Genomic DNA, 17,298 nt, shown 5'->3' on the forward strand with positions numbered 1-17,298 from the left:
ATTTAAAAAAATGTAAATCTTGAGTCCAAGCTAAGATGACATCATTGGCCACCAAAGACATTATACAGCTGTTGACACCAGTGGGGTAGTTCTCCTTGTGACAAGTAAACTGTTGTGTAAAATCGGTGGCGTGCCCCTCCAGGGCAAACGATTCATTTTCAGTGTTTGTTCTTCTAAGCTTATTAATACAAGTCTTCCTTCCCCTGACTGTTCTTCTTGCGTGATATTATCTTTCCTGAAGACAAAGGAAATCCAAGATACACTGTTGGGTTTTTGCAAAAATTAAAATGCTTTTATTTTAATGGCAATATAGATTAAAAAGACCAACACATTGCGAGTTGCAACGCTTTGGTCTTGCAATGAACCCTGCAAAAGATGGAATAACCGTCTCTTTCCTGTTCCCCTCTCAGCTTGAACATGCCCGGATAACCCAGACTGAGCTGATGCGGGAGTCCTTCCGCCACAACCAGGAGATGAGCGAGCTGCTGCAGAAGCAGGAGGAGCTGCAGGAGAGGCTGTCCGAGGAGGCCCGGGCACGCGAGCAGCTGGCTCTGGAACTTCACCGCGCTGAGGGTGAGTTTGTCTGGACAATGAGAACATTTTTAGGAATTACCATGTGCACGGAATAAACAAATGAGTTTCTCCGACGTACTTTAGGTAAGCGTTGGTCAATTTTTATGTCCCTGAGGAAGTCTGCACAGTAGGGCTGGGTATTGGTACTCGATACCTTTAAGGTATGGCGTGAAATAACACAGTACCATGTAGTATCCAGACTTCTACAGTCAACACAATACCTGTATTTGTGCTTTTTTTTGTATCCAGATCTAGAAAAAATTTGTATGGTTTAACTCGAAGCCAATCACCACAAGTGATCTTAAATTTAATGCAACATGTGATTGGCCCACTACTGCAGCAGCTACAATCCATACAGTCTGTGGTGTGGTGAAGTCAAAGGCGATGTATTTTACAGAGTTGGCACTTCAGCGTCCATAGATGCCACCACAGCGTTCAAAAGTAATCAAATAATTAAAGAAGTTAACTGAATGCTTCCATTTACATAATGAGTATCAAATGAAGTAGGAAAAAAGGTATCATATGAAGTATTCTATTGGTATTGGCATCACTTTAAGGGTACCGGTATTGAACTTTTTTAAGCGATACCCAACCCTACTATCATCCGCTTTTTGCAGCTTCGAAAAACCATCTTCTTCAATGCAGCCTCCGTACAGGAAGAAACACAGTACCTCTCTATTCTTCTAATTGATGATGTGCGAATGTGTGTCTGTATGTCAGAATGATTACAGAAAACAGAGAGCATAAGGAGGAGCTGCAGTGAAAAGGCATGTGTGCATCTGTTTGGGGGAGGGGGGGTGTTACAGGGTGTGATGGGATCAGCTGTTAAAAAGGGAGAGTGTGAGACCATCTGTGGTGAGAAAACGACAAATGTTATTTTCTGTTTCTGATTTGCCTCTGACAGCTAAATTATGAGGCTTTGTGTCTGGAGGTGATGGTATTTGTGTGAGAACAAAGTAAAATCTTGAAGCTTGACTAACTTCAATTAACCGGGAAGTCAGTTACCAATGTTTAACAACAGTTTAGGTGCTTTGAGAGATCTTGCTGCGGGTACAGCTAACTCGATGTCCCCTCCATGTCAGAGACAGCTGGTCCACTAGGGTCAACTGTTAGAAACACATCCACTCTCTCACTCACCAGACGACTGGGCTCATTTTAAGTCCCTCACACAGTTTAGCTGAAGTATAGTCATTTCTTTCTTTCTGGCTCTGTGTAGACACTGAACAATGGTGAGTTTATTGCTTTTCTCTAATCTTAATCATCTGTAGTAGTATCCTGGTATGATGTTTGTTTCTATTATCTTACAGAGGTGCTGAAGAATGGCAAATATTTGCTGTCATAAAATGCTTTATAGTTTTACAGCAGATACAGATAAAGCATGTGGTGAGTGTTAGAAAATAAAAGGGACATCATTATAAAGAAAAGGCAGGGCAACTAACAGTTATTTAAATGTCTATTTATCTGCTGAGTTTTTGAATAATTAAATAAATGTGATCATCTTGCCTGTTTTCACCTAGACCAACAGCCTAAAACATTTTCTTATCAAAGAAAGCAACAAATCCTCACACTTTAGAGGCTGAAACCAAAGAGCAGTTAATATTTTTGCTTGGGAAAAAAAACTGAGGTGATCGCTCAGTTAGTAAAATGGTAGCCGGTAAACATTTGTCAGTCGACAAATCAGTGAATCGAATATTAGTTGCAGCTGTAATAGAGAATAAATGCTGCACCCTGGGGTTGCGCATACTGGTTTCATGGTATACCATGATATGAAAATTGACTGTTATCATAGTGTGTACATTTCTTTATCTATGGTATTGATAGAAAATGCAACCAGATGGACAATCTCAACTTTATTTAATTTATTTATAATCAAAAGTGAGACTTTTTTACACATACTTCCATAAAAAATTGTTTTAATTTTCAATTATAGTAAGGCGTTTTTTTTAGCCAAAAAGAAAACCCTTCTGTTTTCATTCCCCTTATGGGCCACTGCCACTAATGATGATCATGATATTAATAATAATTGTGTAAAACTGTGTATCATGATCCCGTCAATATTTTTTGAGGCTGTTATTGTACCGTAAAAATCTCATACCGCTTTAAGTCCACTACAATCCCATAGTAACATCATGTTATTTCATGTTAAAGAGTCACAGAGCGGCTGTGCCTGTCTGATCCTGTGGCATGCGGTTTCTTCATTAACTTTAAAGGAGTGCTTGCAGTTTGCGTAGCCTGAATCTCTTGGACATCTACTTGTACAAATGCCAATGATATGATAATTCGCCTCCTATTGTGTGCATGATCCACGCAGGTAAAAGCTCAGGGTGCGGCCCTTTTTTAAACTGGTTTTGAATGAACCAAAAAGACAGGCTCAACCTGGAAAAAGATCCTCTTCACTGATGACGGGACGTATTATATGTCAGTGAAAAGGATGGAAAGTCTTCTCTTGTTATGTTTTAACAAGGGGAAAATGGGCTAAGTTGGACAATATGAAGATGTGGAGTTGTTGTCTGGCAGAGTAAATGTGATTATATATTCCCAGGAGAGCTCTGTGTAGGTAGTGGAGAGTGTTTTTAAGTCAGTAATCATGTGCATCTGATGGCTGTGTATCGTGGAGGGATCCCTCCTTAGGCAAACTTTACACACAGCTCTGGTTCCTGCTTGGATGTCGATGAAATAACACCTGACAGCACAGGTGACATTTACCTTCTGCCTCCTCTAGATAACACAGAGCACATTGTGAGCTCCAAACAAGAATCCGATCAGGAAATATGTAAATTTTACCTGCAGAGCTGGTCTCACTCTATGCCAAAGTTGCAGTTTCAGTAAATGAATAAAGGGTTTCTCATTAGTCTGTTAGTGTGTGCGAACCCCCATTTTCTTGTGACTACGGGCTGAATACCATCCTGGTGCTTAATGCTTGCTGACCTGTGACAGAGCAGTACAGTAATGATGGAGCATTTCATTGTGTTTACAGCTCAGTCTTGTACTTCATGTCAAGCAAAATGGGTCAGACATGCTCACTGGTGTTCATCTTTGCATTTGTATGCATGTTTGTGTGCCTCTGCATTTATGTACGTGTGTTTTTGTTTGCGGTTGTGTTGTTGGTAACCTTGGATTTTGTATCCTGCTGTTAAGTGCTTGTTCATCTGGATGGCTGCCCTCTGTATGTGTGTGTGTGTGACTGAAGCTAGACTTAAGGCTCCAGATAATTCCTCTATTAAGTGATTGCAGGAATTAAAGGATCAAAAAGAGGCAATAACTTTATGGAAGGGAAAGTTTGTATATGAACACCCTTTTTATTTGTCCTGCTTATGTGCAAATTCAGGTCTGATTGATGGCTACACGGACGAACGGGCTGCGTTGGAGGAGCAATTGCGTCAGAAGGAAGAGCTCCAGCTGAGCCTCGAGCAGGAGCTGCAGGTGAGGCATTCCAGCTGCAAGCAGGAGGAAAAATAATTAACCTTTTTTATGATGGCACATGACCTGACAACGTTTAAAGGTAGATTTTTTGATATTGCCTCTGGCGCCGAACAGTAGTGACTCACGTGTAAGCAGAGTTACTTAAGGTTCAATGAGGAAGATAGGATAGATAGAGGTTGTAAGTCTGATCTTTTTCTTATCATCAAGAAATCCTGTTAAAAGGCCAGAACCAACAATAAGTATTATATGTGTAGCTAAAGTCAAATATAGCTTCACAGTATGGAACATAGAGAGTCCTTTAAGTGACAGCCCATATCTAACACAGATATCAGAGTTTTCTTCCAGGCTGACACTGACGGTCTTTTCTCCATGCAGGTGACAGGTAGCCGGCTGCACGAGTTGGAGCAGGAGAGGCTTCAGATGCAGGAGGAGCGTGAGCTGCTGTCACGGCAACAAGACGCCATGAGGGAGCATGCAGGGCCCCGCGAGCTTCGTACGTATCCCAGAATTTCCTTACTGAAAATATATACCGATTTTTAGGAAGTTATCATTGTTACAGTTTAAAGGAAATATTAGGAAATCACATCCACATCCAAACACTAAATATATCTTTGATTTTGTGAATGTAATTGCATTATAGGCCATAGTTACTATGCCAAAGATAATAGATGAAGAAACCAAAACACAAAATTTCTCAGAATCTGTATTTAGATTATTAACAAATAGGTTTTCACATACACAGAAATTCTTTGGTGTTTGGTGCATATCAACAATAAAAGCAAGTATAGAAAAATCAAGAAACATAAAACCTTTTGTGCTCTTTTATTAATTCTCAAATTTCAATTGACAGTATGACACAGTTGTATCAAAAGAGAAACAACTCACCTAAATTAAAACATGAATTGTTCCCTGAATTACACTTTACAGCTTAATTTGGTGTGAACCATTAACCCAGGGTCAGTGTCAGCTGCGTGCCACATAGTAGTTATCACTGTTTTTAGTACCTCCTTCAAAGTTGTGTATATTGACGGTATATAGTACCCAGATCTGCATCTACACAGGGCCTCAGCTCTGATTTAAAGGTTCACAGGCCTCATGTTGATTTCCTTTGTAGTTCTAGTGTTGCTGTGGCCTAATGGAAATAACAACAATTTACGAGCCACAATTTGACTGCATTGTCAGCGACAGGAATTCAGACCAAAGTTCAAATGTTCATATTTAGAATGTTTTTTCATCGTAAAAACACTGAGGAAAGTCTTATCTACATTTCTTTCACACTTGCCACAAGTCATACATGTACAGGTATTTGCCAAGAAGTTTGGAAGCTGAGAACGGCAGTGCTTGCAATTATTTTTTTAATAACGTTATCTCAAGATAACGAAGCTTGTTTTCTCGTGATCATGGGGTAATTTATGTCCAGTCTCGAGAAAACAAAATGAGGAGCTCTTGAGATAACAAGTCATTTTATCACTTTCGTTTTCTTGAAATCTCAGAGTAGTTAGGGAGAACTCAAAAAATGAGTGTCTGGTTCAGTTGATCACAGCTGATAATAGCTTTTACGATCACTGTCATGTCTAAATGTTATCTCTGGAAGAAAGACACAGCTCGATATGTGCCTGTGTTAGACCTTGATTGAAGTACAGTCTGATGCGTTGATCAGTAATGGACACTCCTTGATCTGACGTTTTCATCTTAAATCAGTTGTAACAGTTGTCAAGACACCATCTGTGTGTGCTGGCATGGCACTCCTGGTGGTTGGTTATCTTTACGTACCAAAATAATTAACCCTTGTTCTTGGGATAACGTCATTTAAAAAAAAAAAGATTGCAAGCACAGCTGTTTTTGGCTTCCGGAAAGACGTGCTCTGGAAACATGAAGATTAATGACTTTACCTACTAATCTTGCATTATTACCCCTGGATGAAAAGAAAGGTATGCCATGAGTTCATTCTCTGATAAAATGGTGAGTATCTAAAAGTAGCATCTAAGGGTAAAAAATCAAAAGGGCTATTACGGAAATTTTTTCCTTTCACAGCATCCTTTCCACAGCTTTAACCTGCAGCTGTGAAACACACAGTGCTGTTCTACCTTCACCCTTTTCTATTCTTTATCTGAGAGTTTTCCTGTTCATGACAAAAACAAGAGCATGTTACATTCCTGTGCTTTCTTATTCTCCTGTAGGCCTAGTTGAAGCTGCAATGGTTGCAGCACCTGAAGCAGGTGTGTCCACTTTGAGCATGGCTCAGTCATGTATCTACTATATGTTCTTTTAATTGTCTCACTGTAGCCGAGTGACAGTTTATCTCTTTAACCCTAATCCAGCAACTCACCAACACAGCTTGGAGCTTGCTTGCTATGAGCTCACAAACTCACTCAGTTCAATCACTAACCTTTGCTTCAGCTTTTCATTTTGATTGATTTGTGTCCCAGTTCGTCAGTTTTACTGTCTTGGAGTCAATGTTAGTACTCATTTTAGCATGACGAAATGAAAGTAATCTTAAGACACATACATGTAGTCATTATTTCCTAACTGTCAATCATCTGCATTCTGAATTGAGGCATCTTTTTTTAACTGTAACATATATTTTAGATCTGTAGTTGCTGCTCTTACAGCATATCTTTGAGCGAGATGATTGGCCGTTCAGGAAGTCCCTCTCCCCCTGCCTGTAAATGCTTATTGGGCATGGATATGGCAATGTCTGGGCTGTCCACGTGTCTGTTCTGTCATATGCACTTTCTCACCTTGTTACTTTTGCACTAATCCTGTGGGGTTTGATCCTGGGTGAACCGGTGTGGGTTGTTCATTGGTGGCAGCGGACGGGCAATGAAGCATCATGATGGGGAATCCTGTTCAGTAACGGGGCGTTACTGTATGTTGGGAAGTTGACTGAGATGTTGGAAGAGTCTGAGGTTAGCCTTGTATTCAGAAGCTGTAAAAGTGACCACAACATATAAAACTGCAACATTTCAGATAAGGAAGTTTTTTAACAACATGATAAAAAAACAATTAAATCTAATCACATGGCTCACAGACTTCAGACTCGTCCATAGATCATCTCAGCATCCTGTTCGTCACTGAAATCAAACCTGAATGAATCATTAATCGAAGTTAGCCAACTTCAGTTGACAGGCAGTGATACCTAACCTCTCCTCCAACCTCCACTGTATTCTGTAGACCTGCTGGAGGAGACGGAGAAGCTGATGAAAGAGAAGGTGGAGGTCCAGCGTCAGGCAGAGAAGGAGAATGCCGACCTCCTGAAGCAGGTGAAGCTGCTGGAGGTGGAGCTGGAGGAGCAGGTCAACAGGGTGGTCGAGTTGGAGCACGCTCAGAGCACAGAGAGCGGAGACCTCCGACAGCAGGTCCAAGCACTGGAGAAACAGCTGGAGAAGAACAGGAGGTTCCTCGATGTAAGTGACAAACAAAATGATCGCTAGTGTCAAGCAGCTGTGCGGCTTATATGAAGGAATATTTCACTCCTCAATCAATGAATACATTGAATGTGATAAGAAAACTTTGTGGGGGTTTTTTTTTTGCATGCCTCCATGGTAAACAAAGAATCCCAAATGGAGAGAGGTCTTGATGAATTGAAGTCATATATCAAAACATTTGTTTCTAAACTCACACAACTTGTGCAGTATAACTCAAGTCTCATTTATCAAGTCATATGCTCAGTGCTCTATGTGCTGATGACTGTTTCTTGTGACTGGATATAATGCAGGCAGCACCTTATGAGTAGAGTAGACAGGTTAGTTTAGTTTAGTTTGCATTTTTGCAAATGTAGCCAGACTTTAATTTGAATGCTGGTTAATAAAGTCTCACTGTTATGAAGTCAGGGAAGAGATAACTGCTAAAGACTCATATTGCAGCTTCAGGCTCAAGCTATTCAAAATATCTAAAAGCCAACCTGGTGATTTCATAATTGAGTTGTTGAGTTTGTTCCCGTTGTCATAACTGGTTCTCTTGGCCTGGAGTTGGCACGTCATTGTCTAGATGGGGTTTGAATGCAGATTCCTTCTATTGTCCTGTTGATGTTGGTTATGCACAAATTTGAAATGAGCACATTAGTAAACATGTCATTTTTTAATTAGATTATTTGTCCAATCCTCTTCCTCATAGAGACAGACAGTCGCATCTTTCTGTAGCGTGCCGTAAAAATGGAAATCTAGATTTCATTTGTGTGTTTACAGCGTGGGTTAATGAGATCATCAAACATTTTCTCTGATCATCATCTGAGAAAATTATGATTCTTATATAAATGGAGACTCACTGGATTTCAGCCTCTCTTAAAAACATTTTTGAGAAATGCTTCTGTCACCTACGTGTCATTTGCTCTGTGTATTCACATTTATGTGACATTTGCCTGAACTTTTGTTACTGAAGTATACAAAGACAACAATGGCACTGTATGTCAGTGCTTACCTCATCAGATGGTCGCCCAAAGGCGTACAATCTGCAGATTATGCATCACCCAAAGCACTTTTGCAAACTCTCAACTGTAGCTACAGGTGTTTGCATTGGTGTCCCTAAAGGTGACTTCTGTCCAAGTTGTCAGTCATCATAATCTGCAGCAAGTAGGATTTAATAACAGTTAAATGATCCCATTAAAACTATCTCCTTCACTTCAGACTTGTGTAACATTGACCAGACGACTAACTGTAAGTAGGAGGAAAATTCAGCACATAGACACTTGCTTTCCCAAAAAAAAGAGCAGTTTTATTAAGGAAACCTGTTTCTCAAAATGTTAATTTGTCTTTGCAGATAGGATAAGCCTGTCTTGAAGATCTGGTTTAACATTTTCCTATTTCTGTCTTTATTTTGGTGTCCAGGAACAAGCTGTGGACCGAGAACACGAGCGAGATTTCTTCCAGCAGGAGATCCAAAAACTGGAACAACAGCTGAAGAATCCACAGAAGCTACAGGCTGGCTCTGAGCAAAGAAACCAAGAGGTAACAAGAGAAAGCTCTGTTCTCTGCCAGAGGACCAGGCATTAATGGAGATGCTTATTTTCTGAACATAACACTGTTGTTGTAGCTATGAGCACTGAGCTGAGAGTCACACAGCAGAACAATAGAGCTGGTAGAATTACCTGCGCCACCTCGAAAATGATACCAAATAGTGGGAGTGTTACTCAGACGAAGAAGTGAGATTAATGTTTGTTCTTGTGATACTTTGTGAGTTGTGTAATAGTGGGTTTTATTTGCACGATCATCAAATGCAGAATACAGTGGGAGTGAAAAGATTTGCTGAAGTTAATCGCTGCTCTGCTGCATCTGTTACTCACATACAAAATGTTGTGTGTCCAATTCCCATACTATTTAATATGCTAGAAAAAGATCTATGTCCAAGTACGTAGCATATCAAATGCAGTGTGCAAAAATGCCAGGATGTTCTACTGCATCTAGTCTTAGTGCTAGCCAGCATGCTTTTCTAGTTAGATCAGTTTCAGTGACCGTGTCACAGACAGATGACAGCTTGACAGCTGACTGATGCTGCACTAATTTTAATCAATCAATCACAAACCATTTAAAAAATGTGCAGTTATATCTTGAAAGTTTAAACTACATGCTTTACAGTGTGACAACAGCAGAGCTCTGGGTTGACCTCTGTCTCTGGGGAGCTCTGCGAATGGTAATTTGTTCTATCTCCAAGATAATGTTAAGATCTGCTGTGGTCCAAATGGCATACTTTTTCTTTTTGCTTCAAATCTAGCGTTATCGACTGTGACGGATATACAAGCAAGTTACGACTATGAATATGAAGCAGTATTACTATAATTTCATATAACAGTATGTACTTTTTATGGCAGCTGCAGTACATGCTGGGGTAAAAAAAAAAAGTATGCCATTTGCAGCCTGTGCGTGATGTGCATTTTCACATAAGTACAAATACATGGTATGTAATGTAATGCCTGATATCACATTTCAGAAGTGAATACTCATGTCAGGAGGTCACAACTGCTGACAGCTTACAGGCTAAATTCAAATGATTTCGCTTAAGGTTGCGCTTACCAAATTTTTTATATTAACAACAGATCAGGTGAAGATTTGTAACATAAAAGGTGTTGCTTTTATTGATGAACACGTAGAGGTTTATCACCCTCTCAATGCGCTGTTCCCCTCAGCTCTACTGTTTTTAGTAATTCAGATCATTGTTTTGTTTAATCTCACTGCTTTTATCAACCTTGTTTCCCCACCGCTGTTTTCATCTTAAAAGCTCAAATAAAACCCACTTTAACTTGTTCAGCACCAAACAACAGAAGGACAAGTAGTTTATGAACATAGCAGCTGAAGAGACTGATATTTCCACTTCAAATTAATATTGATATTGCTCTGTATCTGCTGGATGTGTAAATAGGTGACTGTTTGCCAACATTGCCAGATCCAATTATGGGAAGGTTATTATAAGTCCATAATGTGTTCACACCTTGTTCCTCTGCCCCCAAGTGGCCAAAAACAATTCAGTAATGACACACATTACACCTAGTCTGACATTGCCAGATAAATTCACAAATGCAACTCAGGGTTAGTTTGTTTGGGATTTCCAAGAGGCATCATCAACGGCCGTAGATCAAAATGCAAGTGGACAGACCTACAACCAATCAACTATGACTATGGCTTGCAGAGATGAGCTGTGATGATGTGGCATCAGTATGTCTGTGTCGCCATTTTCACAATCAGGCTTTGAAAGTAGTACTTAAGTGGAAAGTTCCACATCAGCTGCAGCCATCTTTGTTGTTTTCACAAACGTCTTGACGGTGGTCTTCTTCACGAAGCTAGGTTTATGCTCTCCATAGTGTCCTCAGCGCAAGGGTGCGTGAGCATCAAACACGCTCAATATCAGATTAACACTTAACCACCTGAGTCCACCTGAAAATCTGTCTGAGCGGAGGGAGACCTGAGGCATAAAACATGAGCTTGCCAGGCACATTACACCTGCACCATGACACGTCTAACATAAAATGTATTGTTTTTAGGATCGCGATTAACTTCTACAGATACTGGTGCTAGTCTTCCCAGTAATCTTTGCTATCGAAAGTCAGTTCGACGTAACTTCCGGTTCTTTGTCCTGTCCTGATTTGTTGGCTGAATTTGATGGTCACATTTTCACAATTTTATTTCACTGTACATAAAAATATTTAGGAAATATTGAGGATTGTTTGACAGTAACAGAAATAACAGAAGATATTTCTTTTTGTGCATCAGTCTCCTTCATCACAGCAGTAACTGAATTCAGGTTTAACCTCAATGTTGTTTTGTTTTCTGTGTGGTGTTATAAATTTTCCCTTGTCATTTTTCATCCACTTTTAATCTAGCCTCCAGTTCACTCCAGGCAAGGAGAAATGTAATTTTGATCAACACTGTTGTCGTCATATTGAAGCGCTAATTATGTCCCCAAACCAGATGACTGGCTCCTGCACAGGACAAAATAATTTGACAGTAAAGCGTTATATCCTGTTTACTCTGAAGGCATTGTGTTTATCAGAAATTCAACTCATTTGCCTTTTGATAATATAACAGAACACAGTTGCCTTCAGAAAATAAGCTGCATTGGGTTATGGGCCCTCTGTGCATTTCACTTTCCCGATCTGAAACATCATTTGACAAGATAAGTCAGTTGTTCCATCAGGGGAAGATGAGTTTAGTATACAGTGCTATCAAAGTGTTTCCTGTAACTAAAGTATCCTTGATTTGCCCTTGCTGCTTATTAGTCTTTGAAAGGTCTGTCTGTTTGTTCCTTTGTAAATTAGATTGAGACTTTAATTATTTCCTTTGCGGTTGCTTTGAGTCATGCTATACATTAGTTGTGTTTATAGTATTGCTTCATACATCAGTTTCATTTCTGCTTTAAACTCACAGGCTATACCTCAGAAGATAACCTCTACTATTTCTATAATTTCCAGAGACTGCTGCCACGTTTTTATCACTAAGTGCTTTTTCTTCCCCCTCTTGCCCTTGAACTGTCCATCCTCTGATCCCTTATGCCTCTTCCTTCTCTCTCCCGTGGCTATTACAGGTGGATGGAGTAACCTCTAAGGTATTGCTTCTAGCTACACGTAGAGTCCAGTCTACCCCAGAGAGTATTTAGTGCATTTTAGTAATCCCGCCCGACCCTGTAGCAATTAATGGACTGTCCGTCTTTCTCATCCTTTTTCCTCTCTCCAGTTTGATCCCTATCTGCCGTGTTTGTCTTCATCTGGACACGACTTCAAAACACTCTTTCCTCCCATCTCTTCCTTTACTGTCCCAGTGTAAAACTCAACATCAAAGTAAAGTAGGGTGTTCACAAGCTCAGTGTAGAATCAAAATCAAGATTACAAAAAGTTTACGTCCCCGAGGGGCAATTTGCTTTTCAGACAGTAGTCCAACACAGATACATGCAATACAATATTCACAACACAGCATAAGGTCCATATCTCCTACACTGACACCATGAATCATGGACAAAGAAGACAAAATGACATCCAGAGTTATAATTTGTTTAAATTCCAATAGCAGAGGAGATAAGTGGCAATCTGTATCTATTAGTGCAGCCTTTGGGGAGTCTAAACCTCCTCCCTGATAGAAGCATCTGGAACTCAACATGTAACAGATATCGAGGGTCCCAAACATAGAGTGTGCCTTTGAGATGCCCCTCACTTTATACAAGTGCTAAACGTCATTAAGGGTAGCACCAGTAATCACCTCATCAGGAAGCCTGACAGTTTTCCCCGTTTGTTCCTATTTTTACGACTTAAGACTTCCAAACCAGCAAGTCGTAGAAAAAGAAAGGACAGACTCAATAAAAGAATAAAACCTTTTTGTTGAGTCATGTCCATGTTAAAACTTCTCAACTTCCTTAAAAAGAGCAACCATTCATTCGCCTTTTTACATATAGCATCTGTATCTGCATCACATGCATAAATACTCACACTTCACTTTAACTTAGTAGTATCCTAAATAAGGACTGTCCTTAGATACAGTTATATAAAACCCACTTTTGCATACTTTGAAAGGCTTTTCATATTTTTCATAGGCTATGCAAATACATTAAAGGAACACTTCTCCCACAAAGTTACCATTTGTATATCAAAATGCAGTGTTACCTTGAATTTGTTTAAAAAAAAAAAAATCTTTTTTTTTTTTTACATGCCTCCACAGAAAACAGCAAAAATAATTATTTATTGCTTGATTAGGGACTGTGTTTAACAACAGCAAAAACTATATCAAAACATCCCTTTACAAACTGTCACACAACTCATGCAGTATAATCCAAGCCACATTTATGCAGTTGTAGAATAGAATAGAAGACTTTATTGTCATTGTGCATTGCACAACGAAATTACGTGTAGTACCCTCGGCAAGATAACAACACAATAAAAAGACAGACAGTATAAATAAAAGGACAGACAGTATAGCATAAGGTTGATACCGTCTTCCGATATCCAATAGTTCAGCTCTTCCGAACTGGATTAGAGCCTCGAGAGTCTGAACCGACATACAAAACACACACAACAGGACGAAAAGCCGGGAGCACCAAGCCGCTGCATCTGCACACGCCGCCGCGTCTGCACGCGCCGCCATCATCCAGTGTAGTCCCAGTACTTTCCAAACACATGAATTTTCACTGCAACATTACTATTTAAAACTGAATCGAAAGCTAACTTATCTCTGCTCTCTTTGAAGTCGGCCTCCACAACTAAGGTTTTAGCAAAAATGAATGTGTACTGAGCATCGACTGGATAAATGTAACTTGGATTATAGTGCATGAGTTGTGTGAGAGTTTGTAAATGGATGTTTTGATGTCTTTATTGCTGTTGTTTAGCTTGGTCCCTAATCAATCAATAAATCAATGCGTTTGCTGTTTGCCGTGGAGGCATGCAAGAAAAACAAAGTTCTAATCACAAATTTAAGGTAACATGGCATGACTGATATAAAAATGGTCAATTTGAGGGTGAATTATTCCTTTAATATGAATTTGCGTATTTTAGCAGTATTTTACTTGCGACTTTATCTATGTTTTTGTTTTAAGCAAAAAGCAAGTATGTCTCCAGCCACGTTTTTCCTGAACATAAAGCTAAAAACTGGATGAAGAAAAGCACTACAGATGACTGTAATTCCATCCATAAATGAACCACAAGGGACACTCTGGTACAGTAAAGCCTAAAGAAATATAAATAGACCATTCAGGGCTGAAGTACTCACATGAAGAGTCCATCCGACACTCTAGTCACTTTAATATTTAATGAAGGGCTGCCAGTGAGGGGGTGTGATTCATCTGCCTTACTACAGTGTCATTTTTTAATAGAAACTCAATTTTTTGTGTCACAACATCCTTAAAATGCATTTCTGAAACAACATGATACAAAAAAAGTCAGTCGTTCATGAAGCAATATTTTCTTGTTTGATCAAGCAGGTGGTACAGTTTACCATCTAGATGTACATTTATTTCCTAGTTCTAGGATAATCCTAAACAAACCTTCCTCCCATTGACCCTTCTCCACCTCTTCATTGAGCTGCTGATGTTTTCCCGTCTCACAGATGGATCAGTTACCTGCCAGCGGTCCTCCTGGTTAATGTGGTTTGTGTCACCCTGAATGAAATCTCTCTCTCCCCTCTGTCCCTGCACCTCTTTTCACTCTCGGCCCCCTCCTTTCTCAGGTGGATCAGCTGACCTCACAGCTAGCTGTACATGTATCAGCTATGCTGTAGCGAGTAATGTCTGAGAGCGATTCTCATTAACCGACCCCCCCCCCCTTCTCTCCCTCTCTCTCTCCCGCTCCCTTCATTTCTCTCTCTCACTACCAGGTGGACCAGCTGACCTCCCAGCTGAAGGAGAAGGCGGATTGGTGCAGTGAGCTGCTGCTCAGCTCAGAGCAGCTGCGTCGTGAGTTGGGAGAGCGCGACGAAGAGATTGACAAGCTGGAGAGCCGCATCCGCGAGCTGGAGCAGGCCCTGCTGGCCAGCGCTGAGTCCCTGGAGAAGGTTAGGAAGGGGAGGGGGAATGAGGGGGAAAGTGGGAGATGAAGGATGTGCAGGAGACTGAGTCAGAGAAAGCAAGAGAGAGAAACAATAGCTGTGTTGAATGGCAGAGGGTGTGTGTGGGTGTGTGTGTGTGTGTGTGTGTGTGTGTGTGTGTGAGTGAGAGGATGTAGATGAGGTGACAGCTAGAGGAGGAACGGGAGGAATGCATGGAGAGGGAGAACAATGTGTGGGTGGGTCTACTTCAGCCGCCCCGGCAGTTTGTTGTTGGTGATGGCTGGCAACTGTCAAGATTGCCCCCCAGTGTTCGTGGAGGGCTGTTGTGAGTGAACAAAAAGAGCAGTGTAGAAAATATCTGCTGTGCTGCTGCTCAGTTGACGAACGGCATAGAGTTTAAGCTGCACGATAAAGGGTACAAAATGGAAAACGTGCATTTCTAGTTTGCATCCTTGAAAATCTGCTTGATCACAAGAGTTTGCTCTTTCACGCCTTCATGCGCAGGTTGTAAATAACTGCTGTGCTGAATAGTTTCTTTTGTGTGTGTCGCAGGTTGAACAAAAGAAGCAGCATGCATCCATCACAGAGGCAAAACATTCCACACTGGAGGCTCAGTTACAGACGGAGAGAGAAGCTCTGGAGAGGAAAGAGAAAGAGGTAGTGTGCTGTTCAGTTTGTACTCTGAGGTTTTTCGAAGCACAAATGTATTAAATTGGAAAATATTTCAATCTGATGAAGATCCAGCTGGGAATGAAATGTCTATTTGAATGAATGTGTGGCTTGGAGTCAGTGTGGCGCCGTTACAGCGAGGGATGGGAATTAATAAGATTTTATTGATAGCAGTGCCATTAGTGGTTCAGCTTATTGGTCTGATTCTTTATTGGTTCCCTTATCAATTCCAAAACAATTTTATATGTGAAAAAAGTAGGCTCGCTGCAACAAGGGAATATTTGTACAGCATTAGTTTTCATTTAGGTTTTCTTAGTCAAAGAAAAAATCTGTTAAACCTGCCTGTGTGGCGCTAAAGTTATTATACCATAGGATATTTACCCTCAGTAACAGATGTGCAGCTTGGATAAGAAGCAGTGGCACTTGCGTGTAAAGTGTCAAATACCTGGCATTTCTGAAATTTAAGCCCATGTTTTGTTGAAAAATGTTGTCAGCAAATAGCTAGTGTTTCCACCCTTACTTAAAAGTAACATTTTACATTAAAGCAGCACTGTTGTCATCTGTCTTCTTGAAATGTAGCCACGCTTTGGACCATTTTTCATCCTCTTTGCCATGACTCATTGTTGCAAGTTTACAGCAGTGTAGATGATGAATGAGTTCAACATCATTGTTTTGCAATGTGCAACTGTCAGAACAACATGTTGGCATCAATAAAAGGAATTGATAAGCTGGGAGGCATGTAACTCCAATGAATCAGACCATTTGGAACTGGTTCTCCACCAGTTCTACCCGTAGTTACAGCCATGTTTTTTAATACAGTTGCTACTACATGTGAGGTGTGTATAAATGTGCTTCTTTATCCTGCAGGGGAAAACCATTTGTACTGTAGTTCGCTTTGATATCTGCATATTTGTTTACTTACAGTTAGACTGAAGTTAAATTTTCAGTCATCTCGTGGTGTCTCCTCATGTTCTCCTTTCGTCTCAGATCTGTAACCTGGAGGAGCAGCTGGAGCAGTTTAGAGAGGAGCTGGAGAACAAGAGCGAGGAGGTGCAGCAGCTTCACATGCAGCTGGAGATCCAGAGGAAGGAGATCAGCAGCCAGCAGCACTACCTAGAAACCAGGGACAGCATGCTCCAGGTAAATGGCTGCACACACTTTTTATAGTTTTTATGTAACATTGGTTGTGTGTTTGTACTTATATTCTCAGTTCTTATATGATTAACCTGTTTTCTACTTATAAGCTGTTGTGCTAAAGAGCAAAAGATAAACTGCTAGTTGCTGGTGACTTTTAAACTGTTGACTGATGTGATAAGCATGACATTGTCAGATAAGCTTGTACTTTAACAGCACAATACAACACAAGGCCTGGTTATTCACACAACTACACACTACTCCCATCAGTAGCAAACAAGATCATTTTTATGCCATGCCTAACATTTATTTTTCTGCTCCCAAACTGCAAAACACTTTGGTTCAAATGCTCTTTTTTTAATTTACTTTTTGTTGCTGATTATAGTTTGCACATTTTCAGGTTTTTTTGCCCGTTCATTTGCCTTGCAATAGTCACTGCCACTGCTGGCACATTTCTTCTTTGACCCAATCATTGTACTTTCTGTAGTCCACCACGAGGCTGACTCTGAGTGGACTGTCCCGTGACACGTTTATTAAAAGCCAT

At 40.4% G+C, this 17,298-nt stretch overlaps 1 protein-coding gene across 6 annotated transcripts in view; it reads left to right on the forward strand.

Moving 5' to 3' along the window:
* The window catches only part of akap9 (A kinase (PRKA) anchor protein 9), an 87,304-nt gene that overhangs the window by 52,476 nt on the left and 17,530 nt on the right, over nt 1-17,298 (forward strand). For 5 of the 6 annotated variants that reach the window (XM_033637536.2, XM_033637538.2, XM_033637537.2 and 2 more), the window contains 9 exons: nt 411-573; nt 3,902-3,996; nt 4,372-4,489; nt 6,177-6,215; nt 7,171-7,403; nt 8,823-8,942; nt 14,781-14,957; nt 15,504-15,608; nt 16,608-16,760. In XM_033637536.2, coding sequence (XP_033493427.2) covers nt 411-573; nt 3,902-3,996; nt 4,372-4,489; nt 6,177-6,215; nt 7,171-7,403; nt 8,823-8,942; nt 14,781-14,957; nt 15,504-15,608; nt 16,608-16,760 — 1,203 coding nt within the window. The remainder of the gene's footprint in view (nt 1-410; nt 574-3,901; nt 3,997-4,371; nt 4,490-6,176; nt 6,216-7,170; nt 7,404-8,822; nt 8,943-14,780; nt 14,958-15,503; nt 15,609-16,607; nt 16,761-17,298) is intronic. The other variant, XM_033637539.2, reaches the window with a different exon arrangement.

This window comes from Epinephelus lanceolatus, chromosome 16 (genome assembly GCF_041903045.1).
Source record: "Epinephelus lanceolatus isolate andai-2023 chromosome 16, ASM4190304v1, whole genome shotgun sequence".
Classification (NCBI taxonomy): domain Eukaryota; kingdom Metazoa; phylum Chordata; class Actinopteri; order Perciformes; family Serranidae; genus Epinephelus; species Epinephelus lanceolatus.